Source organism: Taudactylus pleione, unplaced genomic scaffold, assembly GCF_031769625.1.
Source record: "Taudactylus pleione unplaced genomic scaffold, aTauple2 ptg000073l, whole genome shotgun sequence".
In the NCBI taxonomy this organism is placed as follows: Eukaryota; Metazoa; Chordata; class Amphibia; order Anura; family Myobatrachidae; genus Taudactylus; species Taudactylus pleione.
The window spans coordinates 5,678,288-5,701,292 of NW_028284475.1; the positions used below are offsets into that span (position 1 = coordinate 5,678,288).

Sequence of the window (23,005 nt, forward strand, 5' to 3'; positions counted from 1 at the left end):
CACCTAGGCAGCTCGGGACTGGGTTGATTTGTCGAGATGTCAATAGTGATAGAGAGATCAGGTTGGTAACTACTATTGGCTGGTGGAAATATAATTAATTCTGTTTTGGATTTATTAAGTTTGGGGTAGCGAGATGCCATCCAAGATGAAATGGCAGAGAGATATTCAGTGACACGGACCAGCACAGATGGTGACCAATCTGGGGAGGATAGGTAGATTTGAGTATCGTCCGCATACAGATGATACTGAAAACCAAATTTGCCAAGAGAGGTGGTATAGACTGAGAAAAGCAGAGGACCTGAGACTGAGCCTGTGTTTCTGAACAAACTGGAGGCGTCTCACCCTGTTTGCAGCAGATAGCCATTAGTAAGAAGCGTTTCCAAACATTTCAAAGGAGCTGACTGTAATGGGCTGTGCTTTATAGCAATAGATGCAACAGCCCCTGCACTGCACGGAGGAGGAGATGGAGTAATGTCCCAGTCTTCAAGTTAAACACCGCACATTGCGGTGCAGGGACTGTGCAGCTATTGCTATAAAGCACAGCCCCTGACAGTCCACGGCTGCCACTTAGGTAAGAGGGATAGGAGGGGACACACACACACTTGTGGTAACGGTGCGATAACGCACTCAATGCTTAGCATGATGTCACAATAAGGGGATGGGCCGCTGGGACCAAGAGACTGGTTGGCTCTGTGGCAGATTGCCGCTGGCACTAGGCATAGTAGCATGGGCATATTAGTGCCCCTGGGTGCGGTGAGCTCCCTCCTCTGAGCAGCAGCCCCTTCCAGCCCTGCATATAGATAACCTTGTGCCAGCAAGCGGGTCCCTCTTCCTCTGCGGCCCCATCTCCCCAGTCCCTCCATCTCCCCAGTGCCTTCACTGCGCTGTGCTATCTTCCCGAAGATGTCACTGGGAAGATGGTGCCACAGAGGAGGAGGGACCCGCTTGCCGGCACAAGGTAACTATAACTCTGGGGGTGCGGTGCTGAGCACACCCTGCACCCATTTTAAATACACCTATGCATACTAGGCAGTAACTAAGAGACGCTCTGGGCGGCCTTGGGACTAGGCAAGAGCTGAGCACCTGGAGTGTCCAACCGTACCACTTCCTATGCCCTGTGTGGCAGCACTGCTCTCCCTCCCCTAGTTATGGGCCTACACACCCACATGTGTATATACATGTGTACACTTACAGTATACATTGATTTGGGCCATGGGTATGGATGAAGCGAGTGGCAGGGGTGCAGAGTATCAAGCAGCCACTAGGGGGAGCCAGCACAGCAGGTATATGTGGCCTGGGCAAAGAACTACATTTCCCGGCATGCACACGGGGGCACTAAGCCCATTAGCTGCAGCTGCTGCCTCTGTGATGGGTGGAAGGCAGAGGGGGCTGATCAGAGAGCCTGAGGCCCCCATTGGTTGTTGCTGTGGAAACAAGGGGCGCTTGATTGAAAGAGTGGGTGGCCCTTGGAGCATCATGGGGCCCTCCCACTATTATGTTTGCAAGTTGCAGGCTGGCAGGGAGTTCAGCAGGCAGCAGCAGAAAGGAGGAGAGAGAGAGCATTATCAGCCTTACCTCCTGCTCTCAGAGGGGTGAGGGAGCTGCATGTGGCACCTCTCCTGCAGGCAGAGGACTGGCAGCAGTTATTGGGGTGCAGGATCTGCTGAGGTGTGTGCCAGCCCCCCACCCACACCTATAGGAGCACTGCCACCAATGTGCCCAGTCTCAGAGCCATCACACATTGTCAACAGGCACTGGGTGGATCTGACCAGAGGGCACCAGGGTGGTCCATCTGCATGCCCTCCCCATCACCCCTCCTAGGTGGTCTGCTCATCCATGGTGGATCTTCCAAGACACCTCCAGGTAAGCCTCTTGCCATCCAATGCACCAACTGAGAAGGGGGAAGGATGGGCACAGCAGGCATGGGAAAGGAGAGGTGATCTGCTGGGCACTGGTAAGCAGGGGACCTGTTGATCTGTGGGCACCTGCTTTGTGGCATCTATTAGTGGACTCACCTTGCTGCCACCTAGTCTCATCAATGGGTACCCACAAACCAGAGCCTCCCCCTGGTGTTTGTGTACTGTAGTCCTGTGGTAGATACCCAAGCTGGCATAGATGGTGGGCACAGGAGCTCCGAAGCTGGCATAGATGGTGGGCACAGGAGCTATAGTATCAGTCTAGGGGTGCTGCAGCCATTAATGCACCCCACCCCCTCCTACTAACTTTGCACAATGCACCTCTATACCAGCCTGGCATGTACTGGGTATAATCCTAGTAACACCTGCTAGGTGTGGGCATCCGCCACTTCCATAACTTATCCCCGGTTATGGGTACCCTCGGTGCATAGGTAAGCCGGGAAGTGGCAGAAGTAGAGGAGGGTGTGAGCAGTGGGCTGAAGAGCTAGCAATCTAATGCACTGGCGGAATCTGGTCCCAAGGTCACACAGCTAGAGAGGGGTAGCAGTGTGTGTGTGTGTGTGTGTGTGTTTGGGGGGCTGCATAGAATAAGAGGGGTCTGGGGGGGGGGGCCGGTATAGTTACAAGGGGGAGGGGGGTAGACAATAGTAACAGCGTCTGGGCCCCTAACACGGCTCCTAGATGCTGGGGAGAGGAGAGGGGAGTGATGGTCGGGGGGCCCCCGCCAGCACAGTAGGGATCAGAGCGCCCGCCGCTGCCAGTGATACAATGTATCAGATGATGGGGAAAGGCCTCTGCTGGGTGCGACAATGGCAGATCCCGGGGCCTCTCTCCACGCGTGGATGTGGTGTAGTGTATAGTGGGGGGAGCTTCCCCCGGTACATGGGGGCTTCAGGGGGATGGGGTAAGGGTTGGAGGGCTGGGGATGAGGCCCTCTCCAGCTCGTGGGGGCTTCTATTGTCACACAGCCTCTCTGTTTAACTCCTTATATCCCGGAGGGAGGGAGGGGGCGGGGTCGTGGCAGGCAACTATGGGGTTAAATAATATAACTATGTATGTAAGATATACTCTGCGTAGCTCCCACCCTTATTGCCCACCTGGGCCCCACAGGTGTCTCCATGGTCCATAATACTGAATCTATCTATCTATCTATCTATCTATCTATCTATCTATCTATCTATCTATCTATCTATGTATCTATCTATCTATCTCATATCTATGTATCTATCTATCTCATATCTATCTATCTATCTATCTATCTATCTATCTATCTATCTATCTATCTATCTATCCCACATTTATGTATGTATCTATCTGTCTGTCTAACTCAGGGTATGTATATGCATGTATATATGTTTATGTGTGTGTGTGTGTATATATATATATATATATATATATATATATATATATATATTTATTTTACATTTACATAAACTTTCTTGTTTTGTTTGCATGTAGCACCCACTGAACCCTCTGACGTGCCCTAATATAATGTGTTACCCCCCTGTGCCCTTCTCTCAGACCATCAGATGTATAGTAATTATTATGAGAACACAATAATAATAACATAGGATGATCCTCAGTCTAGGGCTCCGATAGATGCTGGCATCACTGGTTCTGTCCATGGGAACTTCAGCGGCCCCCGAGCCCCTTCCTGCTTGATTGTCAGATTTGTCATGTGACGCTTATTACCTGCACATTTGTCGTTACACACAGGAGTCTCTTTGCTTCATTACTTGTATTGTTTAAGTGTATTACTGAGATTAAGGCTAATGTGCGTCCCTTTGGAGGGTTAGAGAGACGCCCAATGTTGCAGGTGAGCAGTAAGTGAGTCTGAGAGTGAAACGTGAGAGATTATAGGGGTTTATGTAGAGACCCCCTCTAGGACTGACGCCATTTTGACAGTAGATCCTGCTAAAGTTATTTACGTAGACATTTTTAGGTGAAAATGTCTGCGAGCAGCACCGGTAACTTCGCAGGCTATTTCTTTCGCTCGTTTTCCGTTACCGTATTTGGCCGCTGTGGGCCGGCAGCTCGCGTCTCATTGAATCTGCCCCATGGTGGGGGAATTTAAAAAAAAACCAAAGTTGAGTAGAGAGAGTGGAATCTTTCTACCCTTCTGTAAGTGCAGAAAGTCAGGTACTTATTTTTATAAAGTGGGATAATATCTGTAATGTCACTTTTAATATTCCCTTAGGCTGTGCGAGGACAATATTGTGGGTAAAACGTGTAGTTCTGTAGTTTAAAAATATTGTATCCCTATACCAAATAGGGCTCATTCACTAACTCTGCATTTAAATGCAACCAATCAGTGATCACATTGGATCTGCCCAGTGTAGGGGAGGCAGTGAAAGCAAGCCTCTGATTGGTTGGCTCTGCTCTGTAGCCAGTTTTGTACCTAAATGCAATGTTAGTGAATATCTCTCAGCCCCTTGCCAACTTTTTTAAATATTTTATTTGATGTTGTATTGTATTACTTTATGAACAGGGATTCCCAACTGTTGAGAGAGGACACTTTTCTGCTATTAAGCCTTGTGCCGTCCTTGTTGTCTTAAACGTTTCACACGTGTCATGTTAAGCTGTCCCAAAAAGATGTTGGAACTCTTTCAATCTTTGTCAAGGTCTGATCGGGTTTTCCCTGCACTTTGTCCTTCAGGACATCAGGAACTGGCGCCAGTCCTGAGACTCACAAGTCGGTCCACAAAGCACTTCAAGGCTACCCATTGCCGGCGAGCAGTCGGGGAAGGCATTTTGTGGGCAGGGTACAAGTCTGTCTGTATTTCATGGGTAGTTTTCCTGAGTTTAATGCCTACACACATGGCGATATTTTACCCGATCTGGCCGATTCCGATGTATCGGAACGACAGATCGTGTAAAATATGCCCAAATCGTGAGTCACGATCACGTTGTGATGCGCGTCCCCGCAGGTCGCACATACATCGTATCTTCAGATCTGCCGTGTGACAATCTCAGATCACGATGTGATGCGCGTCCCCGCAGGTCGCACATACATCGTATCTTCAGATCTGCCGTGTGACAATCTCAGATCACGATGTGATGCGCGTCCCCGCAGGTCGCACATACATCGTATCTTCAGATCTGCCGTGTGACAATCTCAGATCACGATGTACTGGATAGTTTAGGAGGCAGCTTTTTCAGGCCAAATCGTGCCCACAACTGCCGGGAGGGATGTAGTTTGGAAGCCGACAGTCTAAATGCCGACCGACTGCTTCCAAACTTTCCAATCCCGGCGTGGTACTATTGAGAGGCGTCGGAAACTCGACGCCTGTCATTAACCAGACGCCGGAAGACCGACGCCTGGCATACCGAACGAAGGTAAGCCTGGCGCTGGGCACGGACAGCCACGGGGGGGGGGGGGCGGGAGGAGTTAGGTTTAGGGCTCCCGGTGGGACTTAGGGTTAGGCACCCCCCTGGGAGGGTTAGGGTTAGGCTAAGGCAGGGGTCTTCAAACTTGGCCCTCCAGATGCTGTGGAACTACACATCCCAGCATGCACTGCACATAGTTTTAGCATGCTGTTATATCAAAAAGGTGGCAGTGTATGCTGGGATGTGTAGTTCCACAGCAGCTGGAGGGCCAAGTTTGAAGACCCCTGGGCTAGGGGAAGGGGGGGCTAGTTTAGGCACCCCCGGGTGGAAGTTAGGCACCCCCCGGGGGACTTAGGTTTAGGCTGCGGGGAAGGGGGGGTTAGGTTTAGGCACTTAGAGGGGGGATTAGGGTTAGGCACAGAGGGGGGATTAGGGTTAGGCACCCTAAAGGAGGGTTAGAGGGTTAAATTAGGTTAGTTTATACTTACCTTTAGGACGATGGGGATCTTCACCCTTATTGGGCTGCCGCTGTCGGGATTTGAACCACCGGCCATGCGGCCGGCAGTAATACCTACTACACCCCTGCCGGGGAGCTCCCGGGGAGAGTTCAGGGGGAAATCGTACACAACATGGGGATTGTGAGCACATCACTATGTGTGTAGGCACCATGAGAGTTTTTTTTTTATTACATTGGTTTAAGAGTGCCGAGAATTGCGCTATTACACAAGTGGAATAGCGCGTTTGAAAGTACAGGATGAGATCTGGGAATTTGGGAGGTCCAAGGGGCAAGTTCTGCGGGGAAGCTCACAACGCGTTTTGCCTCATCACGCAGCAGGTGGTAGCTTTGATGATGCAGTATGCATTACCTTGCCCCTGCGCAACAACGTGTTTGGATGACACAAACCGAGATGTCGGGCTTCACTAGAAAGAGACACGGGATCCAGGAATGTTTTTGGAATTTATTTCATCCCTTTTAAAAAGTTTTTTTACTTAAATAATTTTATAGTACATAGAACAGTTTCCATTGAAATTCTGTAGGTACTCACCGCACTTTGTAAGCTGCCAGAGTTAGCAGATAATGTGATCTCAAAACGTCATCTTTTTCCAAGTCATCTGTCTTCTATTGCCAGACACATGTGGAGGTCTGCGCCAAACCCACTGAAATGCCTGTTTGAAATGTCATCGTGGATATTAAGTGTCCGTCCAAAATGGCAGGAAATACAAAGTACCCTTTTTTTTTTCCGAGCCTCTTTCCAAGAAAAACAAACGTCTTGATTTTTTTTTTTTTAAATTGAACTTATTCCCCATTTCGTTATTCCAGCACGAGAATAAAGAGTGTCTGGATCCGTGAGGCTGACATAGCGAGCCCCCTGTTACGTTAGCTTAAATTCTGAGGTTCACATCTATTTTACCTATATTTTGCTAACTCTGGGGGGTGAGGTTCTCTGCCGAGAGCGCCTCGAGTCAGCTGGAGGCAGGTCTGGAACATAATGGCTGACTGGAAAAACGTTGTCGAGACTATGAAGAAATCCCACTTTTACACTCTCCTCTGATCTCTCTCTGGCTTTTGGATACGAATAAAAGGGCTGGATCCGATGGCTCTGGAATATTATTTTAATCCATTAGCCTTTAAGTTGCAGCGCAAAACTATTTTGTGTTAAACGCCATGAAAGGAAGTGTGGTCAGACGATAGTTATGTCTGAATTAAAGCTACGTTAACCTCTACTTAACTAACAGGTTATGAGGAAATATATATTGTAGTTTTCGGTTCTGTACACCAGATCTCCAGAAGGACATAGTGATCTATTTATGAATGACTAGCGATGGAGCTGAGTTTACTATTACTGCGATAAATCACCATAAGTTCTCAGTAAAATCTGCCCGAGGCACCTGAAGGATACTGGCTTGGTGAAGCGATAACAGTTAATTTACCCGTTGGCTGTGCCAGTCTGAGGCGATGAGCCCGTATGTGACCAGGCTAGTCGGTCCACGCAAATGCATCGCTTTGCAGTAGCCCGCCAACCCATTCCTGCAAAGGCCAATCAATGGGTGCATAGAATGATCTTCAAAAAGATAGAGGCACTCATTCAGAGGCGGTCGGAGGATGCAAGCGGTCGCTCAGAAACTGGGCGGCCGCTTGCATCCTCACCGCCTGCCTCTGTTTCGGTCGTTAGGCTGTGGGTTTACACCCACAGCTCTAACGACCGCTAGGGTGATGGTCGCGATGGTCATAGACCATCGCGACCATCGGGGCTTACGACGAGACTCTAGGGTAGGGTCTCACTTGTCGTAAGCCCAGGAGAGCTTCTGGCTCTGTCAGAGCCGGAAGCTCTCCACTGACATCACTAGTGTCACTAGTGATGTCAGTGGGGCCTCCCCCAAACGGTAGGCGTTCCCATGGGAATGCCTCCGTTTGGGCTGCCACCCCCCCGGCCCGCCTTCCAAATGGGGCGAGCTGTCAATCAACATCGACAGCTCGCCCCCTTTGGAAAGAGACCTGCTACGACCGGCGTTGTCGGTCGTAGCGGCTCTCACGCATGCGCACGAAGGAGCCGGCTCCCTTGTGCGCATGTGCACTGGACAAACATTGAGGCGGTCGTAGACCGTACGGCCGCCTCTGAATGAAGCCCAGAGTATCCTTATTTAACACTTAGGGGCATATGTATCAAAGCTTGATGTGAGATAAAATTGTGAAATATAGATCACCAACCAATCAGCTCCAAACATTCATTTCTTAAACACAGCCTGCAACATGTAAGTTAGAAGCTGATTGGTTGGTGATATTTACCTCACAATTTTATCTCGCATCAAGCTTTGATACATATGCCCCTTAGGGTCTGATTGTGAGTCGGCAGCAAAGTGGGCGTGTTTGCGTGGTAAGCCGCAGAAGCCTGATTTACTACCTTCTGCTAATGCGAGTTTCCGTAGGTTCAATGCGAGGATCCGTGCGGCTTCAGGCGATAAGCAGCTCCGTCATCGTTGGTGTCGGCAGGTACACCAGCCCCAGGCTGGGTGCTAGAGGTCCGTCTGACACAGGCTTCCCTTATACGTGCGCACGCCCATAAGGCAGAACAGTTCCGTGCGATCATATTGTCGCCGCCCAGTTTTAGAAATTTCTATTTCACGTAAAGGCTGATCCATCCAGCAATCGTCCAGCGTTTCAGTACAATGGGCGTTTCAGCCCAAAACCTTCACATTTTTCTCCATGAAATAAGGCCGGGCAGGTTGCTATGGATGGATGTAGGTTATAGGACAGGGGCCGCAGCCCGTCACATGAATGCAGTGGCTCAGGGGACATTGTGGTTGTAGGTGTGGTGGACGCTGGACAAATATTGACTCTGAGCTCAGGGGAAACCTAATTCTCTCTCCTCTGTCAGTTAGTGCTCTGCGCTCACACACTTCTCTGTTACAGGTCTGTGAATTGATGCTCTGCAACCCAGGAAGCACCCGCCATTAAGACTGAAGAAGCAGATTTAGTTGGCAGAGGAGCTGACATTCTTCCCTTGGACAAGTTCCGCTGGATATTACTTCATAAGAGAAAGATCAGCTGATGCCGGCGGGTGACTGCCCCCCAACATCACCCGGTGCTGGGAATCCTGGCCGGCTGGGGGCTGACTGACACCACTACCCGCTGCCTCTGCGCTGCAGAGTGGTCACACAGGCTGGAGGTCCGGGCAGGGTCTCTCCTGATGCTGCATGAAAGGACAGGTGTATCTATCCTCGCTGGCTTCCTATGCTCGGCTGGCAGGTCTGTGCTATGCATTGGGCTTTCTGGACTTTCAGCCTATTATTTTGCTGCGTTGAAGGTGAGTTTGTTTTATTTAATTTAGTTTTTTTAGGGGGGGGGATTTTGACATGTGTAAAAAAAAAAAAAAAATCTTTTAAGGGGAGAGTTATTAAACCTTCTATATAGGACAAGTGAACGTGTTGCCCCATAGCGACCAATCAGCTTATAGCTCTCCTTTAATAGCATGTGCTAGATAAATGGTAGATACAATCTGATTGGTTGCTAACGGCAAGACATCCACTCGTCCTCTTTAGGGAGTTTGATAAATCTGCCCCCAATGCATCTTTATAATCCACCTGGGTGTGGTATAAGAGATAGACAGTAATTAGATAGACCCCAGATGTTAGTCAATAGGTCGACTGATACAAAAGGTCGACATGTAAGAAGGTTGACAGGGTCAAATGGTCGACACGAAAATGGTCGACACAAAAATGGTCGACACGTGATTTTTTGTTTTGTTTTTTTAGCCCTAATCTTCCCCCTAACTCTAACCCTCCCCCCGGTGCCTGACCCTAACCGTCCCTTCTAGTGCCTAACCCTCCGGTAAATGCCTAACATTCCCTCCTGGTGCCTAACCCTAACCGTCTTGGTATGTGCCTAACCCTAACCGTGGGGGTAAGTGCCTAACCCTAACCCTACAGTAAGTGCCTAACCCTAAACGTAAGCTTAAACCTAAAAAATTCACCTGGCGATCATTTTGTGTCGACCATTTTCATGTCGACATTTTGACCCTGTCGTCCATTTGTACCTGTCGACCTTCTTACATGTTGACCTATAGTGTGTCGACCTTTTGCACCTGTCGACCTATTGACTGTCTAACTTCTGGGGTTGTCTAATTACTGGCTATGTCTAGTCCGGAACACGATCCACCCATATGGGTAAAACCTGTCTTACTGCCTATAACAGTCCCCTGACACCTGTGCTCCGTCATCCACCCTAACTACACCTTGCTGACATAGATACGTTTTGTGTTCCCTGTATATTGAACGACACTTGTGTGGCCTCCAGCTGTCAGTAAATTCATAGCGTTAAAGTGAGTCGGATATTTGCCTCTCAGCTAGAGAAAAGAGACTCCTAAAGTCTCAGAGTATTTTCCTACTTCAGGTAGAATTCAGTCAGAGTTGCCCACACTCCAGTAATGGCAGGGAAGCCTCAGGAAATCGGGTGGCACTCCCGGCCCCTCTGCTAGAGACGGCAAGTCCCCTGGTTCAGGGATCACCGGCGGAAAGGAAGACAGCCGACCAGGCAAGGGTCTGCAATGCTGGAGGGGGGAGGCCAGAATGTCAGGGTGTATGAATTCAGTACACCGATGGTTTAATTTCATTATTTCCAGCCCTTTTTATCATGTAGCTGCTAATATTTATATACCCCTTAGTATGGTATAAATGACGTGTCCATAAAAATGTCTCGACTACAACTCTACAGCACTGGGTTTACCAAAATCGGTCTTCAAGGTACGCTAACAGTACAGGTCTTAAGGATATCCATGTTTAAAGAGAGGTGACTTATGCCATCTGTGCACAAACAAGGATAGCCTAAAAAACGCTGATATAAAATGTTCATCCCCCGATATTGTCATTATCGTCAACAGTATATTCTATTTAACAGGTTTAATTTACTTTATTATGTAATGAGGGCCTGATTTCTGAGCGATGTTCGCACAACTGCGCATGCGTACGGGTCGTAATGCGCATGCGCAAACCAGTCATTGCGGTCGGAAATCGTGCGCTCGCAAAACAGCGAGGGGCTGCTAATTTGAGTGACAGAATGTACCGTTTGTAGGTGGTAACAGGAGAAGGTGCTTGAAAACGGGGAGTGGAGATCCGAACGCAGGCGTGCCAAACGGTCAAAACGGCGTTTAATGGGTGTGCATAATTAGTAAAGCAGCGTTATCGACCACGTCACTTGGTTGTCTTTTATCCTGAACTGCTCGCAGTGATTGCGGTAAGAGAAACCTACCACAAGCACTGCGAGCAGTTCAGATGCCTTTCGATGTTCCCGATTAATCTTATAAATAACGGAGATGACGTACGATGCGAGCGGCCAGGGGGCGTCTTTACAAAATAGCGAGCGCATTTTTCGTTCGCTCGCTCAGACATAGAGGCGTCAACAAACCGCAAAGAGCGAGTGCTCAATTTAAATAGCCGGCCCCTTTTTTGAAACGACCGTCCGCAAATAGCGTCCGGGTCTGAATCAGGCCCTGAATGCTAACAAATTCTATAGGTATGTGCTATTAGAATATCAGCCCATTTGGATTTTATTTTCATTTATGGTTTTTTTTTTTTTAAATCATTGACAATCTGAGCTAGAGTTCAGCGCTTTTTTTGGGCGCAAATTTTGCTTCTCTTGTAGCACACGTGCGCGCAAATGTCTCACACATCTGTCCCTACGTGAATTGAGATGTGTTTTGCGCTTACGCCTCCGTAGGGTCAAGCAAGCGTTAGGTACAGTAGGGGCCTGTTCAAATAAATGCATCTTGTGCAGACTGCAAAAAGAGACCCCATACATGTCTGCAGGTGGTCGCTCCCTGGGGCGAATGGCACACAGGTAATGATGACGATCATCGGCCACTTCTGATTGGCCGATTGATATATCTTAATCCCTCCCACTGATACTATTATTAGGGCCTCTGCTGCTCTCTGTTTGCATTATCGAACTGATATCTGCATTCGGTCAGCAGCGGGAAAGCAGGTTCCAATTTGATTTTTGAAAGTGGGAGACAAGGATGTTTGGAGAGGGGAGGGGGTCATCCACCCTGTGACGCTTTACCATGATTTGCTGCTTTGCAACACTGGGGGTGCGGCCTTAATGACATGACTCATAACGAATCACATCGACATGCATCTTGCCCGCCCATTTCACCTAGGAAGTGGTGGCGGAGGGTGGGTTGTAGGGGAGATGCCAACTTGTCCGGAAGCAAGGAGAGTCTCCACAAATTCTCCCCAGGATGCTTATCGTGTCCTGATTTTTCATGTATAAATGCTGGAGGGGGGTGAAGTCGTGTATAGCGTTCTGCCCAATCACCCATGTCATTGAGTGCGTGAAACCTCATTACCATATTACATTAGTAACGCTGCCCTCTAGGTTCCTATGCTCCGGTACGTGTACCCACGAAGGGGACCTCCGATAATTTCCAGGGGATACTTCAATTTTTTTAATGTACCTGAAAGTAACAAATAGTAAAAAATATAAACAAAACTGAACAGAAGTTTTAATTTATTGCCGACCTTTAAATGCGTAATGCAACTTTGAATTCATTTGCGTTTAATGGGGTATTTGGTAAACAGCTGCTCATCAATGCCTACATTCTGAGAGACTAACGCATTTCGGGGGGTCTCCCTGACTCCGGCAGGGTAGATAGCTTCCCGGGATCCCGCCCACTTTCCTGATGCAGTGGATGGAGCATTGATGACTGTGCGTGTGTCTATCTATGCATCTGTCTAGATGTAAAATAATATATATTTCTTGTCTCTGCCCTCCCACAGGTGCCATCCGATCAGAAGCTCAGACGGTGGTTAGCCGCGCAGGAGAGAGTGCGGTGCTGGGGTGCAACATCCTCCACCAGGACACGGGGCGCCCTCCCCTCTATGTCATCGAGTGGGTGCGCTTCGGCTTCACTCTCCCCATCTTCATCAAATTTGGCCTCTACTCCCCCCGCGTGGACCCACAGTATCTCGGTAAGCGCCGGGTGCATCCAGCTTTGAACCATCCACGGCCATGTTGAACCTGTGGCGTTTGAATTGTGTTTGTAGTTCCTCATTAATACGCGCACTGTGTACATTGCCTCACCTATCTATAGTAACTGTTGTATGGGTCATTGTGACTGATCCTCGGTAGCTCCACAGATCTTTATCTGTCACCAGAGCTCGGGGATAGGATTACAGAGCCAGACACAAAGCCTCTTGTTTGCTACCTGTTGTAATATAAAGAGCCCGGTCCAGTCCGGCAGGAGGGGCAGGTGGTTTGGGAATGAGGAAGTGGACGCTTCAGTGACTCTGTAAAACACAGTTGTGGGATGGGGAAGTCAGGTCAGTGCAGGATAATGACCGTTTAGGGTGTGCTACTAGTTGCGAGGATCTTAAAAGCCTTTTTATGGCATCTAATCTGAGTACAGGACTTGCTGACTGTCAATATTTGTTTTGCGTTCTTTTCTTTTTTTTATTGAATTGCATTTACTGGAATAATAGGTCCCATGCTCCATCCTCGCTAAACAGATTGTCAGCTCTTGGGACAGACTCTTGTAGCTATTCATACATTTTGTGGGGTGCCAGGATATCCTGGCAGTGGAGAGGTTAAAGGGAAGAAATTCACTTAGGGTACTTAAGACGCCTTGTGGTTTGGCACAGGTCTCAGTCTAAGGTCATGGGGTGTCAGGCGGCATTAATCACGCTCTGCGGCAGATGGCGGGAGGAGGGAAAGGGGCTTTAAAGCTCTGAGCGGCTGGTTACTGCGGAGAGACAAGACAGCGATGGCTGCATCGTATTTGCCATGAATTGGACTTGCGCCCCATTCGCCAGTGAGCCTTCTGCTGGAGTAGCACTGGACAGTTGGTTACTATACGTATATCCCAGTGCGCTCAGTAAGGCTGCGCAATATCTGACCCGTACGCAACCACGGGCCAGTAGAAGTCCTTGAGGGCCTTGCCTGCAGGAGCTTACAATCTAGTTGGAGAAAAGTATCACAAAGATGAAATGATATTATTGCTCAGATTCTGACATCAAGTAATGGTTGCCATACGAAGAGAGATGTGTATGCTTGTCTAAGTTTATCCACAGTCCTCGCCGCCATCAAGGGTTGTTTTAAAGAGCATCGTTCAGCTACACGCAGCAGAGGATAGCGGAGCCCATGTTGTACGTTGAACCAATGAAGGGCCTTGGTGATGTCACCGTTTCCTGCATTTTCCTATATATCGGGTCGGAACGCAAAATGGCCGCCCGACAGTGCTACAGTGATGTCACTGGCTTGTAGCGATAGGCTACGCTCTGCTATGTAACGTAAAAAGGCGGGATTATCTGTATCATGGCTGTCCTGTTGGATGACAGACATTCTGTCAGAATTGCACGATGTATATGCTGCGTGAGTCGTCTTAAGTTCCACCTCGGCGGGCGGACGTTTACGTACGCACATGAGAATGGTACACGGTAGGTTTTGCATCTGATCGCTCTGTGCCGGGGTCAGCTGTAAGCCTTGCGTACAGCCCTGCCGCTCAGAGACTAACAAGATTGTGTGCGTTCATGTGGAACCTGGATTCCCCCGCGTACATTGGGTTTAATAATAAAACCACTGTGACCACCCGACGGGAAACCACGTGGCCTGGGATTAATGCACGCTAAGAAGTGTGATTAGTATAGCGTGCCCTGTGGGTGAGCAGAGGTCCACGGCAGAGTGGGTTGCATGAAGCGTGGATTTCCTCTCCTGGCTTCTATTCGGTAGGCCCCAGAGACAGGTGACGGTGAGGAGCCAGGGCCGTGTGACCGAGCTTAGTAGCCCTGTCACTAGAGACGAGCGAGGCTCCTATTCTCCTGGGGACGACGGGCATTGTCTTCTGCTGGAACAAAGGATCCTTTTACTTCAGTGGCAGGGGAGGGGCACCCAACGGTCACTTGATAACAAGTTTGTAGCCTCGGGCCCTGGGGTGGGGATCAACAGAGATGTGCGCTGGAAGATTTAAACTCGGAGCGTTTATGTGTCACTGAGATTATCTTCATGTTGTTCAGCATTCGAGAGCAGCAAGTTTGCCAGGGGAGCACACGGGGGGGGGGGGGGGGGAGGGGAACGGCCCAATTTATCCTCTGCGCTGCTGTGGGAAATTGTACATCTACATATTTTGTTTCAAAAAATAAATAAATGATCCCGTCATGCATTTGCCAAACTACCCAACACTGGCTGATGGCATTTTCCTTTTACTTTGTATACTAGATAAATACTGAATAAGCAGCAAATTCTAACAGTCATTCTGCTGTTCTGCTGCCCCCCTGGACCGTCCTGCCCTTAGACATACGCCACCGTAGGCCTTTATGGAAATCAACGTCATCAGTGTGTAGGGTCCACTCCTGGCTTCTTCCATCCAACGCTGGTTCCATCACTTCTGTATACTTAAAGCTGCATACACACACAACGATTTTTTTAACGATTATCGTTAAACGGTATCGTTTAACGATAATCGTTTGAAAAAAAATCGTTCACTTTCTGAGTCAAACAATGAACGATTATCGTTCATGCGCGTTCACGTTTGTAGTTTGTAGTTCAGTCAGACTTGTTAACTGAGCGATTTTCATTAAGGGAATATGCAAAAATCGTTTGTAGTTCAAAAAAATCGTTCATTACCCTTTAAAAAATCTGACAGAAAATCATTCATAAAATCGTTGGTAACAAAATCGTTGTGTGTGTATGCAGCTTTAGTAATAAGGTTCAGGCTAGACCCCCCCCCATCTTGGGTTTATCTGTGTGACCACAGGTACACATGACTTCCTTCCTGGTACATAAATGGACCCTCCAACATGACCCCTTCCATCAGGTACACAATGCTCCGCTCCTGGACTTCTCACCTAATGTATGATTGCCATCGCCTGTGGCGAACTAGTTAATTGAAGAGACTGGTGTCCAAACACAGGTGATTGCAAGAGGGAAGCTCAGGAGCAGAGCATGTTGTACCTGATGGAAGGGGTCATGTTGGAGCACCTGGAGGTGTTTTGCCTGCACTCACAATTTCAAAAACAAGTCATGTGACACAAGCAGAAGGGCTCTCTATCTTAAGTACCTGCGAATGGGACACACAGATTGGGGAGTGCAAATCACTGGCCCCGCCCCTGTGTATGACTCCACCAATCCCCACAGTGCGTTTCTGCAAAGCAACTCCGCCAATCTGTCAGTCATTCTGTGTCTGCTTTGCTAGAGAGGCTCCCGCCTCCTAACAAGCCGTTCAGCTGCAGAGGGCTGAAAGAGATCGTGACAGACCTATATGGGGTTGTTACTGAGTCTCCCGCTGCTGCGGCCGCTTTTAGGGTCTTTTGCCGTAGTCATACGTGCGACTTTATGCTAATGCTGGTATCGGCCCTTCCCCTGGTGGACATCTGTGCGTCTGACTGTGCAAGACTGAGACGCCCACTTTGAGAGTTTTTAGACCCTGTAATACCACTTGGTGCATTTTTAGACGTTACCATTGGTCGCGCCATCGAAACATGCACCAGTCCCATGCCAGGCGCAGAATCTCCGGCAGAGTACGGCCTCCCGTGTAAGGGAAAAAGCGTCTTTGTGTGCATATACTGCGGGAAGCTGGCGCCATAGGAGTTTTATGGGATTTTTGCGCACACGCAGTAGCAACAATATCGCTAAATCCCGTGAACATCGGCATCATGTGCGGTTTAGAATCCGGACCCTAATGAGGCTTAAATCCACCATTTATTTCTTATATTTCATTCAGATCAGTGATACACGGCCTTTCATATCAGTAATGTAATGGGGCGTTACCCGCTCCTTAACACCGTGTTTGGCAACATGATGGGTTTCTATGGCCTCACAATTGGCCCTTAGTTCCAGAAGGGTCCACACATTACCATTGTGAGGAAGCATGGGATGAGATAGATTGTGAGATCACACAGCCTAATACGTTTGGGTCCCAAACATTGCTGACATGTGGAGTGCGCTACTGCGCAGCCTCCAATATGGCTCCTCCATTGATGATTTTTTATTCCCTTACCAAGATGGCCACCAGTACTGTCTTACCTAGCTTCAAGAGACCTGCGACCTTTCATCACTTCCAACTTCTCTCTCTCTCTTTCTCCCTCTCTCTCTCTCTCCCTCTCCCTCTCTCTTTCTCTCTCTTTCTCTCTCTTTCTCTTTCTCTCTTTCTCTTTCTCTCTCTTTCTCTTTCTCTCTTTCTCTTTCTCTCTCTTTTTCTCTCTCTTTCTCTTTCTCTCTTTTTCTTTTTCTCTTTCTCTCTTTCTCTCTCTTTTTCTCTCTCTTTCTCTTTCTCTCTCTCTTTTTCTTTTTCTCTTTCTCTTTCTCTCTCTTTTTCTCTTTCTTTTTCTCTCTCTCTCTTTCTCTCTCTTTCTCTCTTTTTCTCTTTCTTTTTCTCTCTCTCTCTCTTTCTCTCTCTTTCTCTCTTTCTCTCTCTTTCTCTTTTTCTCTCTCTTTCTCTTTTTCTCTCTTTCTCTCTCTTTTTCTCTTTCCCTTTCTCTCTCTTTTTCTCTTTCTCTCTCTCTTTCTTTCTCTCTCTTTCTCTCTTTCTCTCTCTCTCTCTCTCTCTCTTTCTCTCTCTTTCTCCCTCTTTCTCTCTTTTTCTCTCTCTTTCTCTTTCTCTCTCTTTCTCTCTTTCTCTCTCTTTTTCTCTTTCTCTTTCTCTCTCTTTCTCTTTCTCTCCTTTCTCTCTCTTTCTCTCTCTTTTTCTCTTTCTCTCTTTCTCTCTCTTTCTCTCTCTTTCTCTCTCTTTCTCTTTCTCTCTCTTTCTTTCTCTTTCTCTCTTTCTCTCTCTTTCTCTCTCTTTCTATCTCTTTCTCTCTTTCTCTCTCTTCTCTCCTCTCTTTTCTCTCTCTTTCTCTTTCTCTCTTTCTTTCTCTTTCTCTTTCTCTCTTTCTTTCTCTCTCTCTCGCGCTCTCTCTCTCTCTTCCCCCTTCACCCACAGACTGGTCACCTATGGTTAAGGGGACATCATGCAGTCAGTAAGCAACTAACTTACTGTGTGACAAAGGCGGTCACTAGATTGAGGAGGACCATAGGCTGGAAAGGGTCTGAAGTCTCCGGACCCTAACTGAAGCACCCCCTCCCCCTCTGCTCTATGATCTCTCCCCTCACTCAGCAGGTATATTGTTCTGGCTACAATACTGAAGGTCATACATCACATATACAGGGCTTTGTACGGATCTCCGGTCCTCTGTGTCCCAGCTGTGCTGCTGTGACCGTACACGTACAATGGTCACTGGTCAATCATCATGTCACTCTGGGCAGCGCTGTAGGAAAAAGATATAACCTTTTTTATTGTGTTGTATAAAGACACTAGAAACAGCATTTAACTCCCACTTCTTCTATACCCATGACTCAGAATGGGCTCCTGTGCAACCGACTTGCAGCCTCCTAGGTAACAATGCTTTATATTGCTTACTGAATGCAAATGCAGGGTGCAAGGCCCCACAAGTGTAAGAGGACACATCTTTGGCCAATGTAACTGTTTTACCCTGCTCACCAGTCACTGAATGCCAGCCGTGGAATGTGTTTAGTGTTTTATTGTTTGTATTGAAGAGGGGCAATGAAATACCTAAAAAATATATATTATATATATTTTATTACAAAGTGCCATTAGAAAAGTTGACAAAATGTTCTTAAATTGATTTTTAGTTATTTAAGCACATTAAAAGTGGTACCACGTATATATCTTATAAAAGTTTAACGTAAACCCTGTGCGTGCTGGTGAGATGCTTACACATGTAGTTTATTGATGATTTAAATAAACAGACTGAAGAAATAGGATGGGATCATAAATGAATGAAAAGACATCGGCAGCCCAGGTAAAGTCCGTTTGGGAGTTTTTTTTGGTCTATGCCTCCAGGATCTCTCTGTAGCTTTCTGCCTGCGGTGGAACTACAATCACCAGCATGCCCTCCCTTCCAGAAAAATGCTGGGACGTAGTTTCTCGGCAGCTGGGGTGAAGCTTGACCCTGTGTTTGGGGTGAAATCTTAAAGGAAAATGAAGGAACAGAAACAAAGCGTTCAGGAGACCGATTGGTGATTTGATCTGAAATCTCTCCAGCGTCACTCGGAAACGCTGTGGTCAGCTCCATTCGTGTCTATTTCATATAAACCCGGCTCCTGTAGCAACAGCTCGTTTATCTTCAGCGCCAGGGAAAGAAAGGATGGCTCTGTCTGACAAGCAGAGCATCTCGGAGTTACAATGGGGGGGGGGGTCTGTAGAGGGAGGCTCTGCGGCCTAGCCTGGCATTGTCCAAATGCTCAGATTTGAATTTCCATCTCCGTGGTTACCAGGTGGACGGGAGAGCGTGCTTGGGGCTGGGCTCGGAGAGAGGGGAGGTACGGGGTGCGCTGGCATTTTACAAAGTCTCAAATCACTGAGACGTCTGCATGGAGCTGTATTGTGCGTACTCGCTGGAGGAAGGAGAGGGAGCCGTTGAGCATGATATTTAAGGAGAGGGCGAGAACAGAGAGGTCTGTTTTATTCCCATTCTGGAATTTTCCAAAGTGTTTTTTTTTTTTTTTAATCTCGCCGTCTTCAATGAAACGACACCGACACAAGATGGTTCTATAATTCCAGTGACATGCTCTATATTATTGTAGAAGCCGGTCGTACATTTCCTTTGGCTCTCTGACTGTTGTGGAACTATAAGTCTAAGCATGCCCTCCCAGGGAGAACAGCTTTTGTTTTCCTCTCTCACGTCTCTTTAGGGTTAGAATCGCCCAGTTTTCAGAAATGCGTAATATGCATCGAATAGAGTCTTCAGTTTTACCCCTCGATTGTAAGCTCCTCTGCACAGATTCTTACATCGATGGGGGAGATGTACTAAGCTCTGAAAAGTGATAAACCACCAGCCAATCAGCTCCCAAATGTCATGTTACAGGCTGTGTTTGAAAATTGGCAGTTAGGAGCTGATTGGCTGGTGGTTTATCACTCTCCAGTTTATCACTTTTCAGAGCTTAGTACATCTGGCCCATTGTATATCTGGATTATCACCTCACATAATAGCAGCATCAACATTGTGTAGATGACAGGTAGAGTGTAAGCGGCTCTGGACTGGCTACAATGCTACGTTATTAGATTGCAAGCTCCTCTGTTTAGCCTTTATTTCCTGACGTCTTAAGTGTTTTACTTTTATTTGGTTTTGTTCCATTCTCTCACCTTGGAAGACACTACATTGACTGTATGTAAGATATAATCTAGTTTCCATTACCTAGCTGCATTTGGAGATGAACCTTGGATATTATTTGAATGGAGTATATTTAAGGAGGGCTGATGTAATTACTAATAGCAGCACTGGCCTGTGTCTCTGTAATACGGCACACAGTGTTCCTGTCGTAGAAAACAGATTTCTCTGTCCAGGGCGGCCTAGTCTTTTACTACCTCCAATAAATACTCCTTTTCTTTGTTAACGTGCTATAAAATGGGTGAGAGATTGGACTCTGTCAATAGCCAGGGTAATAAAAAGTGCACTGGGGACACCCCGTTCCTTCCTAAATTCTCACCATGGCGCTGTAGGAGATTCACGGGTGCAGAGTATCTGGCAATAGGTGGAACTGAACGTGCGACTGAATACGCGATGTGTTAGGTAGAACAGAGTAGCGATCTTAGGGGTCTATTTACTAAGCAGTGTTAGGAGACAGAGTGAAAAGTGATGAGGTACCAGCCAATCAGCTCCCAACTGTCATTTTTCAAACACAGCCTGTGAGATGTCAGTTGGGAGCTGATTGGCTGCCACCTTATCACTTTTCACTCTGTCTCCTAACACTGCTTAGTACATAGACCCCATAATGTCTTAAGGGGATTTTTAATATAATGTTGTAATAGAACCTCTGCCCAGCTTAGGATATAAATTTACTAAAGGTGCCATACTACTGAGCGTGCCAACTCCAATCTGTAATAGAAGAGGGAGGCTGCTCTCCTGAAGAGCTTGCAATCTAATGGTGTAAAGGAAGAGCCTACATAAAGCATTATAAGGTAGATTTTGGGCCTAATGCTGATTTATACAGAAATCAGGTGTATGTGCGCTGACATTACCTGCACGGAAAATATGCCCGTATTCGCCTGTATATGGTGTTGTGTGCATCCGGAGGGGATCCTGCCCCTATATGTATGCTTGGTTTTGTCCTCGTCCTCAGTGCGCACTTTGCACCAGCCGGTTTCCAGGCGTACATTCACGTACATGCGCTGTTTCGTTGATGTGCCCGTACTTTGCCGACATGAGATCCCCACTTTACACCCCAGTCACACCTCCTCAGTCGTAACAGTAGATTCGCCTGAAACAAGTTTGCAACGCCCGTACCTGCGCAGCGTGAAAACACGCCAGATGCGTCCTGACAAAGAGCTTACAGTCTAGTAGTAGAATGACATCTATCATTAGAAGCTGTTGCATGCCTTAGTAAGTCTGGTCTGTGTATATTAGGCTACGCATGAGCCAATTCTTGTATCATGCCCGTGCCTGTTTATATACAGCCGCCCAAACACGTTACCTTGGAGAAACTAAAGGGGGTGTAACATAGATAAGGAGGTGAACCTTAAATAATGGGAGACACTTAGAGGTCTAGTTACTAAGTAGTGTTAGGAGACAGAGGCAAAAGTGATAAGGTGGCAGCCAATCAGCTCCCAACTGTCATCTCACAGGCTGTGTTTGAAAAATGACAGTTGGGAGCTGATTGGCTGGCATCTTATCACTTTCTTATCACGTTTCGCTCTGTCTCATAACACTGCTTAGTAAATAGAACCCTTAGGGCCTGATTCAGAGCCGGACGCAATTAGCGCTCGCTCATTCAGAAAAAGGGGGTGGCTATTCAAATGATCCGTTCGCTCTTTGCGGTCTGTTGACGCCTCCATATCTGAACGAGCGAACAAAACTTGAGGACGTTTATTTGAAAAATACGCTCCCCTGGCCGCTCGCATCATACGTCATATCCACTATTTATTAGATTAATCGAGTACATCGAACAGCGTATGAACTGCTCGCTATTCTTGTGGTTGGTTTTTCCTACCACTATTTTGCGAGCAGTTTTCACTATAAAACAACCAGGTGACATGGTCGCTGACGCTGCTGTATTAATTATGCACACCCATAAAACGCCCGTTATGACCTTTAGGCACGCCTGCGTTCTTAATTCCACTCCCCGTTTTCAAGCACCTTCCCCTGTTACCACCCACATACGCCTCATCCTGTCACTCAAAGTAGCAGGCATTCGCTATATAGCGAACAAACGATTTACGGCCGCACTGACTGGTTCGCGCATGCGTATTATAAACCGTACGCATGCGCAGAAGTGCGAACATCGCTCGGAACGAGCGTACTGCCGCTTACGAGCGACTCTGAATCAGGCCCTTAGTCTTTTCCCTGGCGACATGGCATTTGCTTCTGTCGCACAGGCCCGGGAACAAAGTGTTAATGAGCGCCGTTAAACAAGCCTGAGATTCCCTTGGATGCATCTTTTGAAAGTTTGAAAAATGCTATTAACTTTGATCTTTCCCTTCACCCCCCTCTCAATTCCCTCGCACCCCCCTCCCCTATTTATCATCTATTCCCCCCCTCTCTTTCCCTGCCTCATTTATCTCTTTCATCCCTCCCTCCCTATAACCAGTAACACTGGATTCTCCGGCAGGAACTGGGTGCCGAGAGATTTCTGCAGCCGTACAACAGTCTGCTGGCAAAGTTGGCAGCTAGAAGATACTATGAGTTCCTAATACTTAGTATTTTAGTTTTTCCTATAAAATAGATATTAATGTTTAAATCCCAGATAATAGGAACTGGTCAGTAAAAATTACATCTGACATTCTGTAAAAGAGGGATCCAATTGTGCAGTTGGTCAGTACTGAAAAACAGGGATAGTTTAAAGCGACCAACCTGTGACTGCAATATCTCTTTAACACTGTATAAGCGACATGTTGAATTGGGTGTGTAAGCGAATTGAGCAGTTAGATTAGAGTGACCAGATTCGGTTCCATTAAATGTTTTTGGTAAACGGCCAGCGTAATCTGAATCCTGATTTCATGATCTAAGCACGATAGGCGTAGTGGCTAGCATTACTACATAAGCGACATGTTGAATTGGGTGTGTAAGCGAATTGAGCAGTTAGATTAGAGTGACCAAGTTCGGTTCCGCAAAATGTTTTGTAAACGGCCAGCGTAATCTGAATCCTGATTTCATGATCTAAGCACGATAGGCATAGTGGTTAGCATTACTACCTCCCTGCTACTGGGCTGCCCTCCAGTCTCAAGCGATCACTGCCATGCAGAGCAGCAGGTGAGATGGTGGAATGGCGGCGGAAT

At 47.5% G+C, this 23,005-nt stretch overlaps 1 protein-coding gene across 1 annotated transcript in view; it reads left to right on the top strand.

Moving 5' to 3' along the window:
• The first annotated feature begins 8,976 nt into the window (after positions 1-8,976).
• Positions 8,977-23,005, top strand: part of IGSF9 (immunoglobulin superfamily member 9) — a 91,164-nt gene continuing 77,135 nt past the window's right edge. Inside the window, exons 1-2 of the mRNA XM_088467625.1 lie at positions 8,977-9,049; positions 12,516-12,707. Coding sequence (XP_088323751.1) covers positions 8,977-9,049; positions 12,516-12,707 — 265 coding nt within the window. The remainder of the gene's footprint in view (positions 9,050-12,515; positions 12,708-23,005) is intronic.